Source organism: Chrysemys picta, chromosome 12 (genome assembly GCF_011386835.1).
Source record: "Chrysemys picta bellii isolate R12L10 chromosome 12, ASM1138683v2, whole genome shotgun sequence".
NCBI classification, from domain to species: domain Eukaryota; kingdom Metazoa; phylum Chordata; order Testudines; family Emydidae; genus Chrysemys; species Chrysemys picta.
The window spans coordinates 21,842,988-21,869,659 of NC_088802.1; the positions used below are offsets into that span (position 1 = coordinate 21,842,988).

The following is a 26,672-nucleotide window of genomic DNA, read 5'->3' on the forward strand; positions in this document are numbered from 1 at the left end:
AATACCAGAGCTCTGAAGATGACAGGCCTGGGCTAGCAAGATTCAGGATCAGTGCATTCAAAGACGGGTGTGTGGGTGGGTGTGAACTTGACTAGCAGAGAGTCCGGACTGAGAGCATTGTCAGTGGTGTGCGTTTGGGGTAGGACAGCAATGACAGAGTGGTTGTAGCTCATTATTGTGATGTGTTGGCAGAGCTGGGGAGCAGTTTTGGGACAGGAATAGTAGTGGTAATGTAAGTCAGGACTGAGGCATGTCACCAAAGCTGTGAAAGGAGCCAATCCTGGGATAGCAGAGGGATTGTGGCTGAGGACTAATGGACTTCAGCAGAGATTGGTGGTGGGGGGGAACTAAATCTAGGATAGCAAGGGCTGCAGTTCATGACTGAGGGACAACGACAGAACTGTGCATGGGTGGGAGGAGCTCAGGGTGCTGCAGATCAGGACTGAAGCGCATGAGTAGAGTTCTGTCGGGGGGAAACAAGGGCTGGGATAACAAGGGGATATAGGTGTAATTGATTTGAAATTGGTTGACAGTGCTTTTCTAAATATATTACTGGCAGAAATAGCGAGTATGCACTGTTCCTGTAGCTGTGTCGGTCCCAGGATGTTGGACAGACAAGGTTGGGGAGGGAATATCTTTTACTGGACCAACTTCAGTTGATGAGAGAGACAAACTTTTGAGCTTACCCAGTGTTGTGCAGGTTTCCTCTGAGGATGAGGACTAATAGGTCAGATATAGAGTGATCGCTTTGTGAAAAGTGTTCACCCACAGGTGATGTGGTGTTTTTGTCCTTTATCCGTTTACTGTGTGACTTCATTTGAGAGAGTAATGATTGTCTGGTTTTAAGCACATAGTTGTTATTAGGGCATTTAATGTTCCCCCTCTTCCTTTCCTTTCTATGACTGGTGGGGTGTTAATGGGCCACTTCACCTTGAATGATCCCTTGCACTGTGTGTCAACTACTTAGGCTAAATTATCTGTTCTATCTTTACTCCTGGGGGAATTCTGCGCTACTGCGCATGCACAGAATTTTTTATGTAGAAAATACTTTCTGCTGAAGAAGTGCTGCAGTTCTGCCTTTTGCCCACCAGAGGCTGCTGTGGTGCCAGCTGACTGGCAGTAACAACTAGCAGCTGGCTCCTCGCAGCAGCCTGCTGGTGGAGCCAGGTTAGTTGGCAGACTGGGGCACATGGGGCTGCTGTGAGGGTCACAGACTGGGGTGCAGGCTCAGGAGCTAGTGGGATGACAGCTTCGAGCCAGGTGCTGAATAGGAGGGGAGCTCCAGGGCCACATGGAGACGGGGGAGGGAGGCTCCAGGGCTACATGAGGACAGGGGGTGCAAGGACACACGGGAACAGGGGCAGATGTGCCTGACTGAATGGGAGAGGCTTGGGGTTAGCCAGAGTCTGCACAGGGGAGGCTCCCCAAATCCCTAACAATCCCTCCCCAAAATAAACTGTTTCATACTTCACCCACCCACACCCAATAACCCTCCAGGTCCACTCCCAGGCTCCTTCCTTTTCCCTCAGCTCCTCCGTTACCCCTTACTCCCCCAAGTCTTTGCACTGCTTCTGAGGGGAGCAGGAAATACGTTTCTGTATTGTAGTTTAAATGAATTCATATGTCAAGTAAGGAATCTATTTGTCAAAAAACATTTTCTGAATCTTTTTTTTAATCTGTATTGTTACAGACATACTTGCTGATAGGTATTTTGAAATAAATTATGAAAATAATTGAAACTGGCATGATTATATTCTGTTATTTTGACAACTAAAATATGCAGAATTTTAAAATATTATGTGCAGAATTTTTTTTTTTTTTTGGTCACAGAATTCCCCCAGGAGTACATCTGGTATTTAGCTGTGACACTCCGACTTTGTTTCACAGACCCAAAGAAGATGGTCCAATAAAAGAAATGATCTCATCCAGCTTTTCTCTCTAGAAATAGCATGAAGCTGTTCTCTCAGAGCGGTGTTTGTACTGGAGGTCTTAACAGGAGTATCAATAGTTATAATTCATTTTTGGATCTGAAAATCAAGTTCTGATACATAGGAGGAGTAGACCTGTTGAGGAAGAAGTGCCTAAATGATTATGACTCTAGAACAACCTCTTTAGTACTTAAATTTTGAAAATATGGAATTTTTCGAGAAAGACAAAAGAACCACAATATTCTTTGAAAATTTATAAATTAATTTTATTTTGTAATTTTGAAAACTGTCTTTTTCTCTTATTGTGAAATGTCATAATTATTCCTTTTATACCAAAATTTCCACCAGTTTTTCTTTCTTTCCTTCTTTCTTTCTTAGAAAATACGGAAAAACAAAACCTTTTTTTTTCTTGACAATAAAAATCTGGAATATGTATGAAAATTTTCTTTTAATGTTATTTATATATTACCAATGAATGGGACACTTTAAAAACATTCATCAAAAATGTTTTCCACCGTTATCTATTACTGCACTCTATATAAAGATTAGCAGAAAAGACAAGCAAACACAAGATCTCTTTGTTTTTGGGTTTTTTTTTAACCTGTGAAGTTAGAGATAGAAATAAAGATATCATGTAAGAATATTAAAACCAATTCCTTGTGAAAGTAAGATCTGATTATTCTTAAACCACTTTGACGAAAAGTCACGTGATAAATGCAGATAAGTGGTGTATATGTACAAGGGAAAGAAAAATAAGCTATAAAGCAAAAGATTGTTCCTATTCACCTATTGGGACATTCTATAGTAATTTCCTCAGCACAGACAGTACATTAGTTAAGATACACAATTTACTGAACAGATCTTTTTTTTCGAAGATATTGATTTTCATGGATGCCTCATTAGTTGGAATCATTCTTAGAATAATTTTGACCAGCAATTCTCAGTGTCAAAGCCCCAGATGGTGAAAGCCATTTAGTGAGATGCCCCCATTTCCTCCAAATGGGGATCTGGCCCATTTGTCTGCATGGAGCTATGTCTGATTTACACCAACTGCTTTTTTTTTTACTTATATAGAGGTTCTGGCCCTCAGACTATAATGCATTAGTGAGCACAGATTCTCATGAGTATGCAATATTTGATTTCTTTTGATCACACACACATTTCACATTCCACTTATATCTGCCCTCTGGTACTCTGAAATCAGATTTTTTTACACAAATAGACATTGAAAGATAAATTATGTCTTTATTTCTCTCCCTAAGCAAAGCATTCTGCTCATCAGTCTCCCAATGGTCTTCTTCATCTCGGTGTTTCTCGGTGTGTAGGTCATCGGGTTCAGCATCAGGGTGATTACAGTGTTAAATGACTGAGGCCACCTTGTCCAGTGTGAACTTCTTGAAGGGCCGAGCATAGATGAAGATGCTGGATATAAATAATAAACACACCACGCCATTCCACAGGTGGACAGAGCCTTGTGTTTCCCTTCTGTGTTGTGTGTGCTGATTTTGATCACAGCATAGGAAATAAGCAGAACGATGAATGATATGATGATTATTCCACCGTTGAAAACTATCTGCAGTTCGACCAAGTGGGTGTCAGTGCAGGCCAGTGTGATGACCTGTGGGACATCACAGTAGAAATTGTCCAGGACATTTGGCCCACAGAACGGTAACCACAGGAGAGTCCAATCTGCAGGGCAGAGTGAATCAATCTACCCAGCCATGCCAGTGCCACTATCCCCATGCACATACCCCAGTTCATGATAGTCAAGAACTGCAGTGGTTTATATTTGGCCACGTACTGATCGACTGCCATCCCACAAGACAAAATGGCATTGCAACAGCGATGAAACGGAAGAACATCTGGAAAATACAATAATTGAATGAGATGGTTTTATGCTGGGAGAAGAGACCTGACAGCAATTTTGGAGCATTTACTGATGAGTCACTGACATCCAGGAAAGCCAAATTAGCCAGCAGGAAGTACATGGGGGTGTGGAGCTGGTGGTCAGTGATCACGGTGGTGATGATGGTGAAGTTTCCCAGCCAGGTGTTCACATAGACGATGAGGAAAACCACAGAGAGGAATCACTGCAGCTTAGGATTCTCGGTGAGGCCCAAGAGGAAAAAATCTGTCACTGGGGTGGTGAGGTTCCTCTTCTCCATTTTTTTAACCTCAAAATATACCTGCAGAGAGAACAGTGATGATATAATTATGATGTAATCCCAGTACATTATTGATATTAAATTAACATTAACTCCACCTTAACAAACACATTTGCTTGGGTTTTCCTTTGTTTACTAAATTCTATATCTCTGTCATCATCCCCAATATTGAGTAATCCTGCTTTAATAGACGCTAGGATCTCCACCAACGAACAGGAGTGGTCTACATTGTGAAACAAGCCCCATACTAACCACTGTCTCCATTCATCTTCCTGCATCCTTGATGGTGCACACCTCCCAGGGTCCACAGATTAGTGATGGGGTCTAGAGGTTCTGGTTTGGGAAGAATGTGGATTTGTAGGGAGTGCACTTAGGTGGAGATTCTCAGAGTCCAGGGGTTCTGATCATGGGAATCACAGATGCTAAATAAGAGGGAGATGCCAGCTAGATCCTCACAAGATGCAAGGGGAATTGCAATGGGAAATTGAGAATCACTGATTCAGGGGATTCCAAAGCCCAATTCTTTGCCTTGATATCAGATGTATTGAACATCTGAACCCACCTTAATACAATGCTGTTCTTTTACTCCTTCTAGTTGCTCCATGAAGAGAAAGAATTATGCCTGATTGATCTGAGCAGGAATAGCATGTACTCAACATCTCTGAAAAATTAAGTCACTGAATTATGGTGCTCATGGATTTTGGTGCCGAACTTTAAGCACCAGATTTGAAAACGGTGAAGACATAAATGTTTCCAAGTGCGCATCTAGAGTGAAATATTCAAAGCTGCCATGGAATTATGGATGCTGAACTCCCATTAACATTTTTGAAAATCGTTAGAGGTGGTTGAAAAACTCACTTTTTCCCAACAAAAAAGTTCAATTAAATATTTGACTTGAAAAAAACAACAACAAACAATCATGGTTACATTTCTGAAGCAAAGAAAATGAAAGTTTGTATTTCACTGGTATTCTAATCCAAGTTTTCTTTTCTATTTTAAACATTAAAGATTAAATTCTAACAGAAATTTACCTTTTAATTTCTTTTTTGGAAAACAAAAATAGTTTTCAATTTTAATAATAGCTTGCTTTGTATAATGCTTTCCATCCATAGATCTCAGAGCACGTTACTATCATTATCCCTGTTTTACAGATAGAATACCAGAAGCACAAAGCAGGGAGGGGAGAGCCAGGAATAAAACATAGATTTTACTGAATTCCAGTCCAATTCTGTATAGGAGTGGTCATGCTACCTTCATTCTCCCACTACCCACTTTTTTCTCTCTTTTTTTTTTTTACTTTACCTCACTTTCTCCAAAGGAAAAAAAGAGATGTGGAGTGAAGGGGGGCAGGAAATATGTGAGAAAATCATGTGTGCATGGGGGGAATGACAATGTCTTTTATTTTAGCCACCTCTGAAAAAGCAAGAAATTAAACATTCCATTAATAAATCAATCAATCAATAAGTAACATTTTTCCTATGTAAAATTTTGGTTTTGTGGAAAAGCTCATATTTCTGTTTTTTTTTTTCTGTGTGTGCTAATATATGTCAACCAACCCTAAAAATCTCACCTTAAAGGATAGTGATCTGTTGCTGTGCATGGTGAGGGAGGATGTATTAGTATAGTAGGTAAAGCACTGCTCTTAAATTCTGAGGAGTTGGACTCAATTTCTGCCCTACTACAGATGCTTTCTGGGACCCTGGTTAAATCATGTCTCCTCCACATCATGGAGTTTCAAAGAGGCATAAAGGAGCTAGGTGCAGGGAATCTCACTGAGATTATGTCCACAGATCAGGGCACTTCCCTTGCCTTTTTCAATCTTCACTTCCCAGCTCCAACCTGCTTAAAGAAAATGTCTTTCACATCAGAGCAGCTGCCATAGGACAAGCTTGATGAGACAGAGCTAATCTCATGAATCATAGAATTGTAGGATTGGAAGAAGGGACCTCGAGAGGTCATCTAGTCCAGTCTCCTGCACTCATGGCAGGTCTAAGTATTACCAAACCATCCTTGACAGGTGTTTGACTAACCTGATCTTAAAAATCTGCAATGATGGAGATTTCACATCCTCCCGAGGCAATTTATTCCAGTGCTTAACTACCCTGACAATTAGGAAAAATGTCCTAATGTCCAACATTACCTGCCCTTGCTGCAATTTAAGCCAATTGCTTCTTGTCCTATCATCAGAGGTTAAAGAGAACAATTTTTCTCCCTCTTCCTTGTAACAACCTTTTATGTACTTGAAAACTGTTATCATGTCCCCTCTCAGTCTTCTCTTCTCCAGACTAAATAAACCCATTTTTTTCAATCTTCCCTCATAGGTCATGTTTTCTAGACCTTTCATCATTTTTGTTGCTCTTCTCTGGACTTTCTCCAATTTGTCCAGATCTTTGCTGAAATGTGGCTCCCAGAACTGGACAAAATACTCCAGTTGAGGCCTAATCAGTGCAGAGTAGAGCAGAAGAATTACTTCTTCTTGTGTTGCTTACAACACTCCTGCTAATACATCCCAGAATGATGTTTGCTTTTGTTGCAACAGTGTTACACTGTTCACTCATATTTAGCTTGTGATCAACTATAACCCCCAGATCCCTTTCCGCAGTATTCCTTCCTAGGCAGTCCTTTCCCATTTTGTATGTGTGCAACTGATTTTTCCTTCCTAAATGGAGTACTTTGCATTTGCCCTTATTGAATTTCATCCTATTGACTTCAGACCATTTCTCTAGTTTGTCCAGATCATTTTGAATTTCAATCCTATCCTCCAAAGCACTTGCAACTCCTCCCAGCTTGTTATCATCTGCAAACTTTATAAGTGTGCTCTCTATGCCATTAGCTAAAGCATTGCTGAAGATATTCAACAGACCACAACCCAGAACTGATCCCTGCAGGATCACTTGATATGCCATTCCAGCTTGACTGTGAACCACTGATAACTATTCTCTTGGAATGGTTTTCTAACCAGTTATGCACCTACCTTATAATAGCTCCATCTAGGTTGTATTTCCTTAATTTGTTTATGAGAAGGTCATGCAAGACAGTATCAAAAGCCTTACTAAAGTCAAGATATACCACATCTACCACCTCCTCCCTATCCACAAGGCTTGTTACACTGTCAATTTTGGATTCAGCAGCCAAAGTACAATTAGTGTCCATGGATTCCTGCATCCCAGTTCGACAGCAACTTGGGAATGTATTGTGTCAGTGAGGGGCCTTGGATAAGTCCATTAGTGTGTTCTTATCCCTGATTTTGCCTTTCATCATTTTTGTTGCTGGAACAACAGTGATGGGATTGCTACTAGACATTGTTGTGTATCTAGGATGAGCTGTTCACCCAATGACAGAGAACATAATAACAAACTGGTGCCTGGATGTGAGTTGGTAGCAGCAGGGGGCATCAGAGAATTGAGGCCAGATTTGTAAAGCTATCTAGGCATCTAGCGAGATTTTCAAAAGCACCTGGGTGCCTAAACCCCATTTATTACAAAGGATCAGGGACACCTAGATGCTTTTGAAAATCCCACTATGCCCCTAAATACCTTAAAAATTCTGGACCATAGGCCTAGAATAAATAGACTTATCTGTTGTAGTTTATTACAGAATACATAGAATTCCAGTATGTTGGGTTGGGGGCAGCTCATTTCCAGCAAATATCCCTTGATTTTGGAATTGCTTGACTTTTCCCCCACTGCAACCCAAGTTTGTTGACCTCATGGGCATGGAAGTAGCCATATTTTTATTCCTGCCTCTTTCTTTCTTTCTTTCTTTCTTTCTTTCTTTCTTTCTTTCTTTCTTTCTAGCATAATGGCTTTTGGATATCCCATTCTTAGGTGCCTATCTCTTCCCATTCATTGTATAGGGAGCCTGGGTGCCTAAATCAGGACTTGTGGATTCCACTGGCTGTCTTGGTGTCTTAAAATTAGGTGTTGCAACACATTGCAATGCCTTAGTCTCTTTGTGGATCTGGGCCTTGGCCACCCAGTGAAAACCAGAAACAAGAGGTTAGGAACATAGGGTCCCTCATCCCCCGTGTGTGTCCCTACCCCTGGGTTACAAGTTATGAGTCGGGTTGGCAGAATTCATTTTAAAAAATAATTATTTTGAACAATATTATTAATGTTTGAACTTAAGTGTCTAAAGTAGTAGTGTTGTGTTACTTAAGATGGACTATGTGGGCCCAGAAAGTCAGAGGTGTTAGCATAACCCTGTCACTGGCCAATATCAAACAATGTTAAACAAGTTTCAGGGTTTGATACACACAGGCCTCAGGCTGCTTAATCCCATGGCAAAGACACTATTAAAATCCTTTTAACCTTTTATTAAAGGTAAAGAAAAAAAGAAAGCACAGTTAAAGCATTTGAAATGTAAGGTATTAAATAAGGCTTTCATTTTAACAATGTCCCTCGCTCCCTGTCACTTTAGCTGAAGAGAGTTTTAGAAGGAAAAACACCAACCCTTGTCCGTCAGTCTCTTAGATGGCATCAAAGATGATAATAACTGTCCTTTGGAGGGAAAGTAAAGAAATTAGTTGAGATGGGCAGGAGCTGTTATTGTTAAAGTCCCTCCAATCCCATTTCATTTGAGGTGGTGTTTGGGACTTAACCTGTTGATAACATTTATTAGTGAACTTTCCATAGTGAATTCCCAAGCAGCCAAAAATTATGGGCCCAATTGTCACAGCAGTAGTTAGGCACCGAAATGCTTTTGTGGATCTGGGTCTTAGTGCTAAAGGACCTGCCCTGAGTAAATGGAATAGATATAATTAGAAGTGAGCAGCTCCTGTTGCCCAGAACAGTGCATAATCCACTGGACTATGCTGCGTAACAAAGAAGTGTAAGGAACACAATAATTATATGGTAGGAGTCACAAGAAATGAATTAAATGGCCCATTAAAGGTCTCTGCCATCACAAGTGAGCCTATGACATATGGGCAAAGACTAAAACATTCTGAAAGGTACCAGTAGTTGGGTTCACAGATGGTAACCTAGTTAAAATGTTTTGGAAAGAAAGTGTCATTTTTTTAATCTTTCCATATACCTCTCAAAAAGTGGCTCTGGGATTCTCCAGTGAGTGGATCCCCTGGGGTAACTGTGATCATTTAAACTAATCAGCCTCACACAGTTGAGGCAGACCTACTTCACAGAGAATGGCAAGTAGATCATTCCTGAGACCAGAAGAACTAGAGTCAACATATAAAAGTACAATTCGCTTAGATGTGACAATACCCACTGGACAAGTCAAAAGACCCTGATGTTGCGGGTGCTCTTTGAGGGCTTCTCACGACTTGACATGAAGGGAAAAATCAGAGCGATTACTTCTTTACAGTATTTGAAGAAGTTCAGAATAAACTACTTTAGCATTTAATCCAAAAGAGCAGGGATTAAAATTTAAAAATTATCCTACAAGAATTTGTTTTACAGTAATTGGTGATGACTGAGGCACAGGGCTCAATCTGTGTCTAGCCGGTTTGGCATTATGGTATCTTCCTAACATCACAGTCCTAGACTCACGTGAGTAACTGTTCTGCCCCCCTCTTCTATTTATTTATTTCCTTTTGTTGTTTTTCTTTTCCCTCTTCTCTTTTATAATATCTTTTATCTCCATTTTTGATAACCTTTTTCCTTATATTTTCATTTCCCCTTTCTCCTTTCTTTTCTTTCACTCATCTTTTTTTCTTCTTTTTTGTTTTTTTCTTTCCTTCCTTTTACTTTGATTTTTTTTTTTTGGTTCCTACATTTTTTGTTTATCTTTTTTCTCCTTTCCTTTTTATTCTCATTCTTCATTTCTCTACTTTTATTTTCACCCTCTCATTTCCTTTATTGCTTTTCTCTATTCCTTTATTTTAACTTTTACTTCTCCTTTCTCTTTTTACTTTTTTATTTCTTTCCCTATTTTTAAGCCTAGTCCAAATATTTCTATCAAAACTTTTTTTTTACCAAAAAAAAGGGGGGTTCAATTAAACTAAAAACTTTGTGGTAAGTCTCTGCTTTCTGTGGACAATTTTTGACTTTTCATTAAGAAAATAAAAACCAGAAAGTTGAAGCGTTTTCAGCTGAAAACTTTTCTTATTTCTTCCCCCCTCTCCCCCACACCTCTAAAAAAGTCAAAAATTTGCACAGAGAAACAATTCCACCCAGCTTTGCTATGCTTTATTTTTTGGGCTTTTCTCTCCTCTGCTTTTCTTTCCTATTCTGTTTGCCATTTGTTTCCTCTTCTCATTGTCTTCCCTTCCCTGCTCACATTGACTTGTTGTTCTTCCCATCCCACCCTTTGACCACAGGGTACATTTTTACTTGATGTATTGTTCTTTTGTCTTCTTCACTTTTCTTATTTCACCCTTGCTTTCCTCCTCTACATTTTATCACTTTTTCCTCCTTATCTCTTTTCCTTTTCCTTTTATAGTCTCTTCTGATCTTTTCTTTCCTCTTCTCTACTCTTCTGTTTTTCTACTTTTCTTTTCTCCTGTTCATCTGACACATTATTCCCTATTCCCTCCATCCTCCCTCTACCCCACACAGATAGCTCCAATGTACCCATGTGGAACCAAACCAACGTGACTGAATTCATCCTCATGGGCTTCCTCTACCCCCACCATCTGGAATGCCTCATGGCTGTTGGCTTCCTGGCCTCTTACCTGCTGATCTTGTCTGGCAATATCATGATCATCGCCATCATCCTCTTAGACCGTCACCTCCACAGCCCCATGCACTTCTTCCTCTGGAACCTCTCCTGTTTGGAGATTCTTATTACATCTTCTGTCCTACCCAAGGTGATTGTCAGCTTCCTGACGGGTGACAGGTCCATCTCCTACCTGGCTTGTATCACTCAGTGCTACTTCTACTTCCTTCTGGGCTCCAGTGAGTTTGTCCTGCTGGCCGTTATGTCCTATGACCGCTATGTGGCCATCTGCAACCCACTGCACTACACCATGGTCATGAATGCTCAGCTCTGCTTCCAGCTTGTGGTGGGGTCGTGGGCAATGGGGTTCCTGGCCACCATCACACCCACCATCCTGGTCATCACCCTGCCCTTCTGCAATGCCAACCAGATCGACCACTTCTTCTGCGACAGCTTGGCCTTGGTCAAGCTGTCCTGTGTGGACACGAGCTTTGTGGAGTTGCTGAGTTTCATGACCTCCTCCGCCATCCTGCTGGGCTCCTTGATCCTGACGGTGGTGTCCTATACCTACATTGTTGCCACCATCTTCAGGATAACCTCCCTCTCAGGACGCAAGAAGGCTTTCTCCACCTGCTCCTCCCACTTCATCATCATCACCATGGGCTACGGCAGCTGCATCTTCATGTATGTCCGGCCTTCGGGCAGCGACACCTCTCTCAACAAGCTGGTGGCTCTGCTCAACACAGTGGTGACCCCTCTCATGAGCCCCTTCATCTTCAGCATGAGGAACCAGCAGATGAAAGATTCCCTGAGGGCAGCCTTGAAGAGAAGCATGAACTTCTCAAGGAAACATATTAACTTCTGAATGGGTTTTGTGAGGAGAAAAGAAGGGGAAATTAAACAAGAGTAAAAGCTATAGTACTCTCCTAAGAAGTGGTAGTTCCCTGTTCAAATCCCTTTTCTCCTAAGGCAAAGGGGGAAATTGAAATTCCGCCTCCTAGTTGAGTATCCAAATGACTGAGCTAAGAGTGATGAATGAGTCATCCTTCTCATTCCCCAGGCCTCTTGCGAAAAACACCTTTGGTGCCTTACCCCAAGAAAGTGTTCACAGCTGACAGTTAGGCACCTCCCTGGAATCTCACATTAGCTAGCCTAGATGAGGAACCCCTGAGCATGCTGGCTTTTGTGAATCCCATTTTTAGGTGCCTACCTCTCCCCATTCATTGAGGCTTTGTGAATCCCTTTGAATTTCTAGGTACCTAAAAATCAGCTGCTTCAATTACCAGCACCGGGACATCTATGTCCCTTTGTGAATCTAGCCCATGTTGTCTTGGTTTATTACTGGGGATCCTAGTTGATCCTGAAATACAAATAATAAATAATAAAGACTATGAAATACATGACAGTTATGTAGGAGTGGTTATGGGGTACACATATTATGGCAGTGCGATGGTGCAATCATGGTGAAATGGATTGTGCATCATGATCTCTCTCAAGCTAACTCATCAAAATAAGCAACAAAGAGTCCTGTTGCACCTTATAGACGTATTGTAGCATAAGCGTTCGTGGGTGAATACTCACTTCGTCAGATGCATGTGAGTATTCACCCACAAATGCTTATGCTACAATACGTCTATTAGTCTATAACGTGCCACAGAACTCTTTGTTGCTTTTTACAGATCCAGACTAACATGGCTACCCCTCTGATACTTGTCATCGAAATAAATGACTCATTTATCTACCTATTGACTCTATCTATTCAGGTGGTGATTTTCAAAATAGTTTGGGGATGCAAAAGTTGTTAACACTTGACTGACTAGAGGTCAGGATTCTGACCTATATACCTTCTCAGGTTGGTCTGGGGTTTGAGGGCCCCACTGCCACAAGGCCCCACCAATTGGCTCACACTCCCATGGGACCTGCACGGAGCCCTAGATTGAGACCAACAGACAGATAGGAGTGTGGGCAGGATGCAGAAGGTGTCATGGGGGCTGGAGATAAAACCAAACACTCATGACAAATGCCCTGGGAAGCGTGGTTTCAGGAGATATTGACAGTTGTGATTTCTGGATTTCAGTACTGATTGGTCAAGGGGAGAGGAGGAACTACCAGCAAAAGTTCCTGCCTGTGCCCCAGAGCACATGCTCAATGGGTGCAGGACCTACATCATGTCCCCCTTAGCACTGCCCCCAACAACTCTCTTAGCATTGCCCCCTGACCAACCAGCACTGAGGGGCGAGAACCGATTTTGACATCTGGAGTGTGAAATGTTTGACGGGAGGGGTGTGAAGAAATTTATCAAGGTGTGCAAGATGTGTATTCCATAACTATATTGACAGCCCACTTGGATTTTCACAACATTCTAATTGAGGAGGTTTCCAAATGCCATTCAAAGTCAATAGGAGTTGGATGATTGTGAGTATTCACCTTTGTGTTTTAATGGAATCATATCCCAGAATAAGAATCCATTTCCTTAGTGCTTCCCAGAGTGTTGAAAACTGAGACTTTCTTCAGGGGAATGAAACCAGTCACAGACTCTGTGCACCAGCCTATGCTCACTCAGTCATTTTTGTAGATCTTGATGATATGGCTAAAATAATGAAGGCTGAGATTGTCAGTCACCCAACTTCCCTTGATTTTGAGTTGCCTTTGGGAGCCTATGTCCAGCAGACTCCTTTGAAAATCCAAGTCTACAACCATGTAGGGAGTGATATCAATGCTCAGATGATCCAATCAGGACCGGAGATCTATTGATCTGCCCATAATAAGGGTATAATTGAAAATTGGTGCCTTCACTGAAGAGCTATCAATTAAAGAAGACAGTTGGCCTCCACAGGAAGGAGGAGAGAGATTATGAAATACATACATACTCAGAACCAGCTCCCCGATGTGCACTGTTCTCTAAAAAACTTGACTCCCATCTGCCCCCAAGTCACCCGCCCCACACACTTTAATTGCTACACCCACTCCTCTCCCAGAGCTAGGAATTGAACCCAGAAAAACTGATGCTCAGCTACCTGCTATAAAAGTCGATCTTCTTGGAACACACTTCTCTCAGGTCATTGGAGAAGTGTCCTTACTATGTTATTCACAAACATATTTATCAATCGGAGGTTTTATTATTCGTATACCACCTCTTCTTAATAATCATGATTGGTGAAAATCATGGGCAAGAAAAGATTGGCTCTAAAGGCTGACACTGTTGCCATCAGTGTCATAACTTTGTCAATTGCAAAGATCTGATGTCTGAGAGGAAGGTGAAGAAAACCCTTATAAAACAAGGTAATAATGCAACTCTGCAGATGAGGACAGAGTTCCTCCAGTGGCCCATCAAACAGCTCAGGCTAAGGCTGAAGTACCAACAGTCCCACTAACCTGCTTCAGTCCAGCCTTGGGGAGCCTGCATCCAGGTGTTCCAGGCTAGCTCAATGTCCATGATCCTTTCGTGTCAAATACACTCCAGGCCTGTGCACCACTCAAGGCCTTTGCAGGTTTAGGCTAGGATTTTCAAAGGAGCGAAAGGGAGATGATTGTCCAGTTCACACGAAAGTTACCCCCAATGGTAATGGTTTGGGAATGACACCGGAGTGAATTTCACCACTAGCCCTTGGCCACTGAGATGAATTTACCAAGAAGTTTGAAAATTATTTCCAAGGCTGTTGGTGAATACATTTTAGACATGGAGACTTGTCCACTGGGAGCTGGTCTGGGAACCACTGCATACATTTCACATGAGACAACAAGTAGCCATCATGTGGTACCAAATTGGAGTCACGCCTGCCAGGGGATAGATCTGAACTGGAGATTTATAAATTAATGGTGGGAGGAGCTGACATCCATGGAGGATGCTGTCCTTGGCTTTCTGTAGATCTATCACAGGTTGAAAACGGCCCTGTGAATTTCCCTACACACACTCTTGACCAGTGTACCTCAACTCTGTCTTTAAGAACTCATTCAAGGGATGAGAGGGAAGTTAATAACTACCCATGGTCCAGTGAGTTCTCAGCTCCATCCTGAGCGTGCCAACAATGGAGATCAATGTGTTCCAAGTTGGATGTTGAGATCATGATGAAGTGAACACCATGTCTCTTTAAAGACTAGTCAGATCTCACACTAGTTCCACCAAGATCTATGCTGTTGAGATCACTGGCAATTATTGCTAAAAGCTTTTGGCCTACCTATCAATTATATTTGTTCTTGACATTTGTGGATACAATTTATACATCTTTATTACATGTCCTTCAGGAGCCTGTTCCTGAGAAGCTTATATAAATTTTCCAGGCTCTAAGGGCTTAGGTCCTTATTGCAACAAATACATCTTAATAATGATGAAGAATATGTCAACGGTCAATGCTTGGTGAACTGTCAGTAAACCAATGTTCTGACCTTTATCAACAAGTACAGTTGACACTGCAATTTGGATCCGACCATCACTGAATTTAATGGTAGTTTCTTTATTGCTGAGTTGATTTCATTGATCCAAGTGCTTACAAACAGAATACAATTACTAATTCTCCCAGGCACCCTTAGTCAGAGAGAACCCTGGGGATTTTATCCCGGTGGTCACTGAACAGTACAGAAAGGATCAATGTCTGAGATTCACTAGCAGAGAAGCTTCTGTCAAGATAAGTCAGTTTCGGAACTGATGGAACTGCTCAGAAGTGGGAAGTTTCGACTGCTCAGAGTAAGGTATTTGTAGGACAGTCTGAGGCATTTTCCTTCTTTACTATTATGACCCCAAATTCATTTTATGGCGTCATCAACACCTAAATTATCTCCAGAATTGAAGGAAAAATAGACAACCTCTTTCACTCTCTCTCTCATCTAATCACTCAATCGAATTTACTCTTATGTATCTAATCTACAGAATTGTTCTTAATTTCTCTCTGTTTTATCAAAGGTATTATGCATAACGTCTTTCTATCAAGGTGACTAATGGTAATGAATGATTCATCTATCTGCCTATCGACTCTATCTATTTACAATGTCATTTTCAAAGACACCTACAATATATTCATCTACAGGATTGTCTCTCGTCTTACCCAGATTTGAGAGTCCCACAGACACACCGGAGAATCTTATCTGTCTAGAAGAATAGAAATTGGTCCAGCTGAGTTCCAGCAACGTGAGAGGTAAATCTAACCACATTAGCTGGCAGTGAAGTGTAAGATTAGACGAGACCAGCCATGTGTCTAGGCTGTTTATTGTTGGTTTGTCTAGTGCTTTTTCTCTCAACACTCTGGTATCTCATTCTCATTAATGGGATGGCACCGTGTGAGGTAAGGAAGTGGGAACAAATGTGCGGGTGCTCTTTAATAATCATTCGTAGGGCTGCATGTCTGTCACAATTGGAAAAAAGTCACAGACACTGTGATTTTCCCATTTGTTCATTACTTTTTGTGTGTGTCCATGACTCACACTGCAGTGGGGGCTCCTGCAGTGCCTGTCCTGGGGGATGTCCCCAGCCCCCCACTCCAGGCATTGTGACCAAGTGCACGGGGTCACAGCAACACTCAGGTGTGGCCCAACTGCCCCTCTGGAGTGAACACAGCAACTACCAATGTCCGTTGCTGAGGTGAGTGTGGGACATGGTGTCAGAATCGCCAACCAGAGATGAGTAAGATCCAAGAGACGGAACACCTGATATGTGTTCACACAATCATCATCTATCTATCTATCTATTATGAGATACCATGCAAACCCCTGAGAGGGATCTAAATACCTATGTGGTCTCAACAGGACCGAGCAATGGAAGAAAACCTAACTGCAGTGACAGACTTTATCTTCCTGGGCTTCTCAGACCTCCAGCATCTGCAGCCCCTTCTTTTTGTCCTCGTCTTACTCATCTACCTCTTCACACTGATAGGAAATGGCCTCATCATCGCTGTCACGGTTGCTGACCTGGCCCTCAACACCCCCATGTATTTCTTCCTCAGGAACTTGTCAGTATTGGAGATCTGCTACACTTCCGTGGTCATCCCTAAGACCTTGACCGACCTCCTTTCAGAGAGGCGGGCTATCTCTTTCCTAGGCTGTGCAGTCCAGATGTACTTCTACCTTTTCTTTGGCAGCACAGAGTGTGGCCTGCTGACTGTTATGTCCTATGACCGGTACGTTGCCATATGCAACCCAATGCGTTACTCGCTCATCATGAGCAGAAAGGTCACCCTAAGCTTGGCAGCTGTGGTGTGGATCGTGGGCAAGTTGGTGGCATGTGAGCAAACAGCAGCCATATTCATGTTACCCTTCCATGGGCCGAATCAAATCAACCACTTCTTCTGTGACGTCCTCTCAGTGCTTAGGCTGGTCAGCACGGACAAATCACTCATCAATGCCATTCTTTCTTTCCTCACTGTGGTGTTCACAATAGTCCCCTTAATCTTAGTCATCATCTCCTATGCAAGCATCATCTGGACCATTCTGAAGATGCACTCAGGTGAGGGGAGACGCAAAGCTTTCTCTACTTGCTCCTCACACCTAATCACAGTCATCTTATTCTACTGCAGCGGCTTTATCACCTACATGAGGCCCAGTTCCAATGTGTCTGTGGACACCAATCGAGCCCTCGCCCTGTTGTACACGGTCATTATTCCAGCATTCAACCCAATCATATACAGCCTGAGGAACAAAGAAGTCAAGGAGGCTCTGAGGAAATTCTTGATCAGGAGTAACATTTCTTTGTTATCATAAATACAGTTGTTTTTTTCTGATCATTGAGCCCCATTAAAGTATCTCAACTTGGGAGGTGTCTCAAAGTGGGAAAATGTCTGTATTATTGCTTAACAATATGATGTATAATTTCATTTCACTTTTTAATACTATATTGCTGTCTAACTGGGGGATAGCTCAGTGGTCTGAGCATTGGCCTGCTAAACCCAGGATTCTGAGTTCAATCTTTGAGTGGTCCTTAAGGGATCTGGGGCAAAAATCTGTCTGGGGATTTGTTCTCCTTTGAGCATGGGCATGGACTAGATGACCTTTTGCGGTCCCTTCCAACCCTGTGATTCTATGACTGTGTAATGTTAAAGCAAAGGAGGTTGTAAAGTGTGCTGTTAAGGAACCCATGAAGGATAAAACAATGACTCATATATTTCAGCCTCTGAGGTTCCCACTTCAGAGGGTTAAGACAACAATGGGCTGGGTCATCAACTGGGGGAAGAACTGACCTGGCTGGTACCATCCATAAGAGAATGTTTTACTCTTCCTAAGGCTAGGGCTGAGATCAAAAGACCCTGAATGGTTAAAAAAGAAGTGGTCAGCTCTGCTGGAACCTGACAAAAAGACACAGAGCCATCAGGGTGAAGAAAGACAAACGGACAGAGTGAGAGGCAGCAACTGCAGTGGTCAAGCTGTAACTTGGTGCCCAGAGAGAACAGGAGACACCAAGGGTGGGTCATGTCTACCAGGGGGCTGGAGGGGAATGCCAAATGTAAGGATGACAATGGGTCCTATAGGTCTTTTTTAAAATAACAAAATCTGCTTCTCTAAGCACTGTGCATGTTTTGGACAAATACTTCTGGTTCTGTGTCACTGCAAATGATTCCTGACCACAGGGTCCCAAAGGGGAACTTTGGCAGAGTCCAAGCACATCTGGACCTGAGAGGTAGTGGGGTTGGCACCCATGAAGGGGGAAACTGGTGACCCCGTTGAAGTGCGTCTGGATTTCTGGATCCCACCCCAGAGAGAAGTAGAGGCATGAGCTGACCACATGGACGGGGTTCACTCCTGGGACTGGAGAAGGATCTCGGAAAGGGGCAGCTTACTCAGGAGGCATCCAGAAGGGCAGGTCACATTTAAAGTCTGGGCTGTATTTTATTACATCCATGTTTTAGAAAAGATGTGGACAAATTGGAGAGAGCCTGGAGGAGAGCAACAAAAATGATCAAAGGGTTAGAAAACCTGACAGGAAGAAAGGTTAAAGAAACTGGGCACGTTTAGTCTTAAAAAAAGAAGACTGAGGGGGGAACCTGACAACAGTCTTCAAGTATGTATAAAGAGGACGGTGATCAATTGTTCTCTATGTCCATTGAAGATAAAACAAGAAGTAATGGGCTTAATCTGTAGCAGGGGAGATGTAGTTTACAGATTAGGAAAATCTTTCTAACCAGAAGGGCAGTTAAATTCTGGAACAGGCTTCCAAGGGAGGTTGTGGAATCCCCATCATTGGAGGTTTTTAAGAACAGGTTGGACAACACCTAGCAAAGCTGCTCTAAGTTTACTTGTTCCTGTCTTAGCACAGGGGGCTGGACTTGATGACCTCTCGGGATCCCTCTCAACCCTACGTTTCTATGAATGTCTGACAACTACAACTGTCTAAATGACTTCTAATCTCCTACCAACAGCATTTTCTGTTAAAAAACAAACAAAAATAAAAACACCTGGGAAATTCACTCACAAATAATGTATGAACGCAGAGTTAGATTTATACAGGGCTGGTGACATAGCATGCCTATGTGCTTTAGCAATTTTGTGATTATCACCTTCATTGAGACCTTTGTTTTCCATTGTAACCTCCTTGTTGGTTTAGAACATCCAGATGCTAGTGAAAAAGCGGCCCATTCTGACAGCATCAGTCTTTTCTGAACACTGCTGCCCCTGCTAGAGTGCAGGATGCCTTGGAAATCACTCACAGAGAGATCCATCACTGGCCATCAACACATACTGATTCTTCTATCCTGGAACAATGGGTTTTCTGCTGGCAGGGCCGCAGACTTTGATTGACTCCCTACACAGAAGCAAACAGGGGTAGGATTTGGAGCTGGGCAATTCCCTGAGCAAAAGCACCTGGAAACAGGATGTGGCTGTGAGACTCAGCATCTCCTGAGGATGCTGACCAGAACCAGGTCTGCCAGGGGTGGTGAGATCAGACTGAGAGGGGTGCCTTGAGGATGTTGTTTTCCTAAGTTCTGTACCTCTGGTGTTGTGTTGTAAAGTGTTTGCGTCTCTTGCTTTCCTGCTGCATTGTCCCTGAAGGATTTGTCTGGGCTCCCACTGCCAGGTGAGGAGGAATGGGTATAAGTAACTGGTGGACAGAAGAAATGAGTCAGTTGTTTTGTGGTCTAAGACAGGTGGACTGCAGACTCCCACTGCCCAGGAAGGGTGTCATGCATGGGGTCCTCACCTGGCAATATGCATGAAAGTGACCCAGAGCTAGGGACAGTGACCAGTCACTATCTAGACCAAGAGGGGTTAGAATCACATGGGAACCATAGTTTGGGTCTGAGTACAACAGACTGATGTCTGACCAGGGGGAGGTCAAGGCCAGGTTGGAACAGCACCTATTAAAATAAATGAGGCATTTTACACTTCCAAGCTGTTGTTTCAGGCTCTCTGTATACTCAGGCACGCATTGCCACAGGGGTTTCACTCAGGTCATATTTGCTAGGTTTTCTTTGCCACCACACCATCTAAAGACTTAGGGCTAGATTCACAAGGAGGATTTAGGTGCCTTACTGCCTAACTTAGGTTCCTAAGGCCAACATTTAGACACCATTGACATTCATGAAACCCCTGCTACCTTGCCCTATAGTTGTCTAATGTCCTCAGGTGCCTACCTTTCCACCAGTAAAGTCCAAGAGGTGCCTACATTTTTGCCAGTGGGCCTGTGGGAAGCCATCAAATTACTGACACCAATGAGCAGCTCAGCCCTGACTCATGAGAACTCCCCAGTGGCATTTACAAAATTGGTGCTCCATCAGGTATCTCACTTGTGGGGGTCTGTAGTGGGGCAGATGGCCCCACTCCCTGAGGGTGTGGGCTGCAGCAAGCCACTGCACCTGCACAGACAGGGAGCCAATCGGGGAAGGGCTTATAGGGAGCCAATCAGGGCCCGGATTGGAGGCAGCCAATCAGGGCCAGGCTCAGCCCTACAAAAAAGGCTGCTCAGTGAAAGAGCAGTCAGTCTGTCCCAGACCTTCAGGGAGAAAGGTCTGTCTTCTGAGCAGTAGACCAGCACCCAGGACAGGACAGCGCAGTGCTGGGCCAGTTCAGGGAGGCAGAGTGGAGCTTCAGCCTGATATCTGCCAGACTGCGGGCCCGGAGTAGAAGGGCCTAGAGGGTGCGATGGGGTCAGAGGGGAAGTAACCCAGGGAAGGCTGAAGGCAAGAGAAGAGAAGGAGGGCCGAGAGGCTGCCGTTAGAGGGTCCCTGGGTCGGAATCCAGAGTAGCGGGCGGGTCTGGGTCCGCCCCCCTTGTGCTGCACCAGGCCATGGAGCAGTGGCTGAGTCAAGCTGCAACCTGCCCCCTGAAATAAGAAGGGCTAGACTTGGGGGTTGTGGCAGGCTGCTGAGGCTGGTGCAAAGACTCTTGTTACCACCCCCCTCCCCTCCCCGGAAGGTGGTGTAGATGGACTAAGGGGCACTGCCGGAGGGCAGTGGTCAGGAAGAGGGCCCCGCAAGCCAGAGAGCAACGCGGGCTCAGACACCACCTGAGGGCGAGACAATGGACGGGACACCACCAGGAGGGGGCGCTCCACTGGACAGAGCTAATTCTCAGAGATAACCAGTAGGAGGCGCCAGGGGATGAGTCCCAACACCGTTACACTGTCTAATCTGGTAGTTGTGCTCAAAGGACTCTCTCAATCTCTTCTGTTGAAGCTGTTCTACTCTGTGTACTGACATCTTCATTGGAGCAGGGAGTGGAACGCGAGTATCCCAGGAAAATGTCCTAGCAATTAGCTCTGTAGAGTGCTAGAGGGTATAGAGAGGGTGGGAATAACTCTATAGTCTAGTGGCTAATGCATTCTCCTGAGACCCAGGTTTCACTCCCTGCTCCAATGAAGATATGCACATGTCAATACTACAGCTACAGTGTTGCAGCTGTGTCGCTATTGCATAGACCCTTACTTTGTCGGTGGAAGGAGTTTATCCATTGATGTAGTTAATCCACCTCTCTGAGAAATGGTAGCTAGGCCAACAGAAGAATTCATCCTTTTACAAACTGCCTCCCTGCTCAAGACCTCATGGCCCTGCCACACCCTGCCCCTGAAAAAGGCAGTGGAGAGGCTCCTCCAAGCTGTCTAGAAGGGCTATGTGGGACACAGCCAATCAGGGCCCAGCAGGCTAGTAAAAGAAGAGCTGCAGGGCCAGAATGAGTCAGTTCCTTGCTGGAACTGGTGGAGTATGGATGGGGTGTGGCTGGAAGAGGGAGTGAGAAGGAGCTCTAGGCTGGTAGTTGGGACCCTATTCAGACAAAGTCTTGAGGTAAGGGTGAAGAAGGTGTGGGGCTGTAGGGAAGTGGCCCAGGGAATTAAAGCAGCGTATGACTTAGATAAAGGGACACAGTGGATGGCTGCTATCAACAGGGTCCCTGGGCTGGGACCCAGAGTAGTGGGCGGGCCTGGGTTCCCCACCCCCATTAGCCACTGGGGGAGTAGTAGCCTGGAGTTTGAGACACCCCAGAAGGGGAACAGAACTCCTTAGTGGCCCAGCAAGAGACCTGGGGCCTGAGGTGCCCAGAGAAGGTGAGGACATTGCCTCCCGGGAAAAGCCCTGGGAGTATGGCTCAACACCAAGGCCAAGACCATTGATAGATTACGAGACTAATTAAGGACCTGAGCCCAAGGAGGGCTACAGGGAGAGAAAGTGTGAGCCTGCACACACTCGACCGAGGGCCCTTGCTAGGGGTGAGAACCCCAGCCCCATTACACCCCTGTTTTCAGTTGCTTAGAATTTTGCCAAATTCTTTTGTCAGCCCTGCTATCATGGCTAAATTCTATTTGGGGGTGTTACTCCCTTCCTGCAGGTTCAAGGCAAAACTAAATTCTCTAGGCTCCAATTCACCCCTAATTAAAAATTTTGTAGAGCACCTCACACTATTATATCTAAATATTATAATTTAGTCACACATCACAGGGTACAAATAAGTCCTGTTGACTCAATAAAGCCTATGTGGTTCTTCCTGAAAGAGAGGCAGGAGTCAATTTAGAATGGGGAAAAGTGGTGGTATGCTACTGAAGCTTGATCCGCTGTGGAGGTGATTTGAATTCATAGAGTTCTTGGTCCTCTGATTTCCAGAGCAGTCTAGGATAGTCTGTAGGACAAAGTTAATGTGTGGATCTTATGGTAGGAGTGCATTCTCTAGTTCTCGGCTAAGGCAAATGGAGTCTGGTGTCTCTGCTCACACCACACCCATATCCCAGTCTCCAACTAAAATACCATACTCTACCCCAAATCCAATAAGCGCTTTAAGTTTCTGCTGTCAAATGGTCAAAGTAGAATTTGACATGAAGTTGCTCAAATAAAAATTTGTACCTGGGATTTTCAAAGAACCCCAGGGAATTAGGCATCCAGCTTCCATTGGACATAGTGCAAAGATAGCTGGGTTCCTAACTCCCTTAGGCCTCTTTGAAAATCCCAGTCTCAGTCCTTACCATTAGGTAAACCAAGTTTGAAAATCTGGTCCAATATGTCATCAGTAGGTTTCAGAGTCATCGCCCTATCTGAGAAGTAATGGAGCCAAAATTCATCCCTGGCATAAATCCATTGATTTAAATGATGATAGAACAGATATTTTTCTCTAGGGATTCCAAATGACCCTTAAGAATTGTAGATGCTCAAGACCTCTTTCCGCTCACAGCCCTAAAGGGTCCTTTATCAGGGTCATATATGGAGAGTTTATTTTCCATCCGTAGGGCTTAGATGCTTATTTCTGCAGAAATTGTCAAAGACACCAGAAAAATGTCTGTGATCTACGCTCCACTCCAAAGAGCTACAATCTGGCTTTGGATATCAGTGGGTATAGATGTACATCAACATGAACACTATTATTTCCAAATACAATTTACATCACCACTACACAGTACAGTTACAGGCATTTCACCAGAGAACAAACTGACACTATCTCCCTCCCATTCCCCTCCTCCCCGCTGGAATTCCACCCAAACTAGCTTCATCTTTGAACACAAATGCTCTGGGGATGTGTTCTCAAGAGTCCTTTTAAAGAATATATATTTAAGTTCTCCTTCAAGGTCCCCGTTGTTAGTAATGGAGAGCCAGCACCATTTATTTCTTTGAACTGTTAGGTGAGAGGCATTTCACATATTGCTGTAGCTATTATAATGATTCTGGATGTTCATTCTTTCATGGATGTTTTGATTCTCCTTCATCTATCTAGTCTATCTATGTCACCATTTCTCGCTTTAGTGAGTTATATGAAACTTTCTGGTGCTATGGGGTGCACAATTTCACTCTTCTGTAGTGTCTGAAGGGCACAGAAATTTTGAATATAAAAACTTTATTTATGTTATGTTTTTGTTTCTGAATGACAGCTAACTTGCAAATATGAGAGAGTATAATCTTTCTGATTTCGGTAAGGAGAAAACTAATGGATCCTTATATCAATTGGACTCTGGCACTTTGTATGCTGAAAATCTGGAAACATAAAATAGATCAAAATAAAATATAGGGTGATTCTATATTTTACTACTATATTTTACTAATGCTTTTAATAAAAGCATTCATCATCATCATCTTCACCATCACCATCATCTCTGTCTCACAGTCAGTATCGAATCTATCAAATCAGGTGGGTATCTAGCTCTTGTCATAATATTATTTTCCCATTTCTCTTTTTGTGTTTCTTTCTGTCTTTATCTATCCGACCATTTGTCTCTCTGTTGGAATATTCAAAACTTTCCGGTGTTGTGGAGGAAGAATACGGCTTTTCTGTAAAGCCTTGTATTAACCTACCACACCATTGACGGGCATGCAGATTTCATATATGCAATCATGAGAAACTGCAATTTTTATCATTTAGCTAAACTGAAAACCAATGGATCCCAATACTAAGTGGACTGACATATTTTGCATGGTGGAAATATAAAGCAGTTAAAGAGAGAATAAAATGATTGTATATTTTGTATATTTTATTAATTAAAAATAAGTTATACTCCTCATCATTCTCTCTCTCTCACCAAATTATTCACTCTCCATCTACATGCATCTCTCTGTGTCTCTTAATCTGTCTGAGTTAATTGCAATTTACAGTTGTTGTGGAGGGTAGAATCTGGCTCTTTAGTAGAAAGACATTGTAACCTATTATGCCTTTGACAGGCACATACATTTCATACTTACCCTATTATACTTTTCTAAATGTTTATTTTGAATGAAATCTGGAAATGTATGGCAGCTAAAGAAATGAAGTTTAGATTGTTTTTATATTTTACCAGCTAGTGGTAATAATGTCTCTCTACTGTCAGTGTTTTCACAGTACCATGCCTCTGACTATAGTATTATATTTACAGTCCGTGAAGATTAAAATCCTTTATTTATCACTTGAATATGGGCAGTATGGTCCATGGAAGGACCAACTTTCTCCAATACACAAGCACTAGCCATGGCTAAGGGAAAGACTGGTATCTAAGAGTTAAAGCAAAGACGGTGAATCAGGAGTTTTCCTATGTCCTCCTTCAGGTACTCGTAAAGGTATGTGATCTACCAATGAAGGAAGATTCTTGAGTTCTATCCCAAGCTCAGAAAGAGTGAGCTCTACTGTTTAGTGATTTGGGAGACTCAGAATCAGGACTCCTGGGTCCTATTCTCAACTATGAGAGGTGAGTAGGGTCTATTGGTTAGAGAAGCAGAGGTTGGGAGTCAGCACTCCTGGTTTCTATTCCAAGTTTTGGCAGGTGAGTGGGGATTAGCACAGGGGGCTTGGAGACAGGTCTCATGGATTGTATTGCAGGCTCTGGGAGGGAGTGTATTGTAGTGGTTAGAGCAGTGAGGTCTAGGAGCCATGAGCATTCCTCAGCCCTGGGAATGGTGTGTACTCTAGCAGTGACATTCCTGGGATCTAGTACAATCTCCAGAAGGCAAGCAGGTTCTAGGGGTTAGATCAGGGTCAGGGAGTCAGGATATCTAGCCTCTATTCCTGGATCTGAGAGGGAAATGGGATCTAATGGTTAGAGAGGATTAGTGGAAAGAAATTCTAGACTCCTGGTTCTGCCAGTGACCAAACTGAAATGTGCAAATTCTTGTATCATTACTCCTTTTTCCTTGTTTATATTCTCCTCTCTGCTGCAGCCAAGAGAAGATGTGATCATGAAGAATCAAACCATGCCAACTGAATTCATCCTTCTTGGATTTCATAATATTCAGGGGTTACGTTTCCTACTCTCTTGGGTCATCTCCATCATCTCCATCTTCACCATCTTGGGGAACATGCTCATCATCTTCCCCTCCTTCGTGGAACCACGTCTCCAAACCCCAATGTACTTCCTGGGAAACCTCTCCCTCCTAGACGACTGCCAGACCACCACCACTGTCCCCTAGATGCTGGTACACCTCCTCTCAGGCAGGAGCAGTATCTCCTATGCAAGGTGTGCAGCACAACTCTACTTCTTCATTTTTTTTGTGGGTGCTGAGTGTGTTTTGCTGGCCACCATGGCATATGATCGCTACGTGGCCATATGCAAACCCCTGCGCTACACGCTGCTCATGAACAGGAAGTTTTGTGTTCTGCTGGTATCAGTCTCCTGGCTGAGTGGCATACTCAATGCAGCCTTGCACACATTCCTCACCATCCGCCTGCCCTTCTGTGAGGCCAACGAGGTCAACTACTTCTACTGTGACATCCCACCCGTGCTGTCTCTTTCCTGTGGAGACATCTCATTCAATGTCACCATGATACTGGTATCTAGCATCTTCTTGGGGTGGAGCCCCACTCTGTGCATTGGACTTTCATATGGATACATTGTTTCAACAATATTGAAGATACATTCCCGTGAGGGGAGGAGCAAGGCCTTCTCCACCTTGTGTCGCATCTCACTGCAGTTCTGCTCTACTATGGGAGTAGTATCTTCACCTATGTTAGACCCCTCTCTAGTTACTCATTAGATAATGACAGGTTAATCTCCCTGCTGTACAGCATCGTCACCCCCATGTTAAACCCATTGATCTATACTCTGAGGAACAAGGATGTGAAGAGAGCCATGAAAAAGATCCTTGTGAAGAAAATGTTCTTCTAA

General features: G+C 43.3%; 2 protein-coding genes and 1 pseudogene across 2 annotated transcripts; all 3 read left to right on the forward strand.

Moving 5' to 3' along the window:
- The first annotated feature begins 10,625 nt into the window (after window positions 1-10,625).
- LOC135974625 (olfactory receptor 6C76-like) lies at window positions 10,626-11,573 on the forward strand. The gene has a single exon (XM_065563043.1). The coding sequence runs from the start codon at window positions 10,626-10,628 to the stop codon at window positions 11,571-11,573; it is 948 nt and encodes a 315-aa protein (XP_065419115.1).
- Window positions 11,574-16,432: 4,859 nt separating this feature from the next.
- Window positions 16,433-17,398, forward strand: LOC135974626 (olfactory receptor 10A7-like). Its single transcript, XM_065563044.1, has one exon. It carries the CDS (start codon window positions 16,433-16,435, stop codon window positions 17,396-17,398), a length of 966 nt encoding a protein of 321 aa, XP_065419116.1.
- Window positions 17,399-25,746: 8,348 nt separating this feature from the next.
- LOC135974627 (olfactory receptor 5V1-like) lies at window positions 25,747-26,672 on the forward strand (annotated as a pseudogene).

What these genes read in the sequence shown, in the direction of transcription:
- LOC135974625 (XM_065563043.1), top strand. Translation starts at nt 10,626, where the DNA reads ATGTGGAACCAAACCAACGTGACTGAATTCATCCTCATGGGCTTCCTC.
- LOC135974626 (XM_065563044.1), top strand. Translation starts at nt 16,433, where the DNA reads ATGTGGTCTCAACAGGACCGAGCAATGGAAGAAAACCTAACTGCAGTG.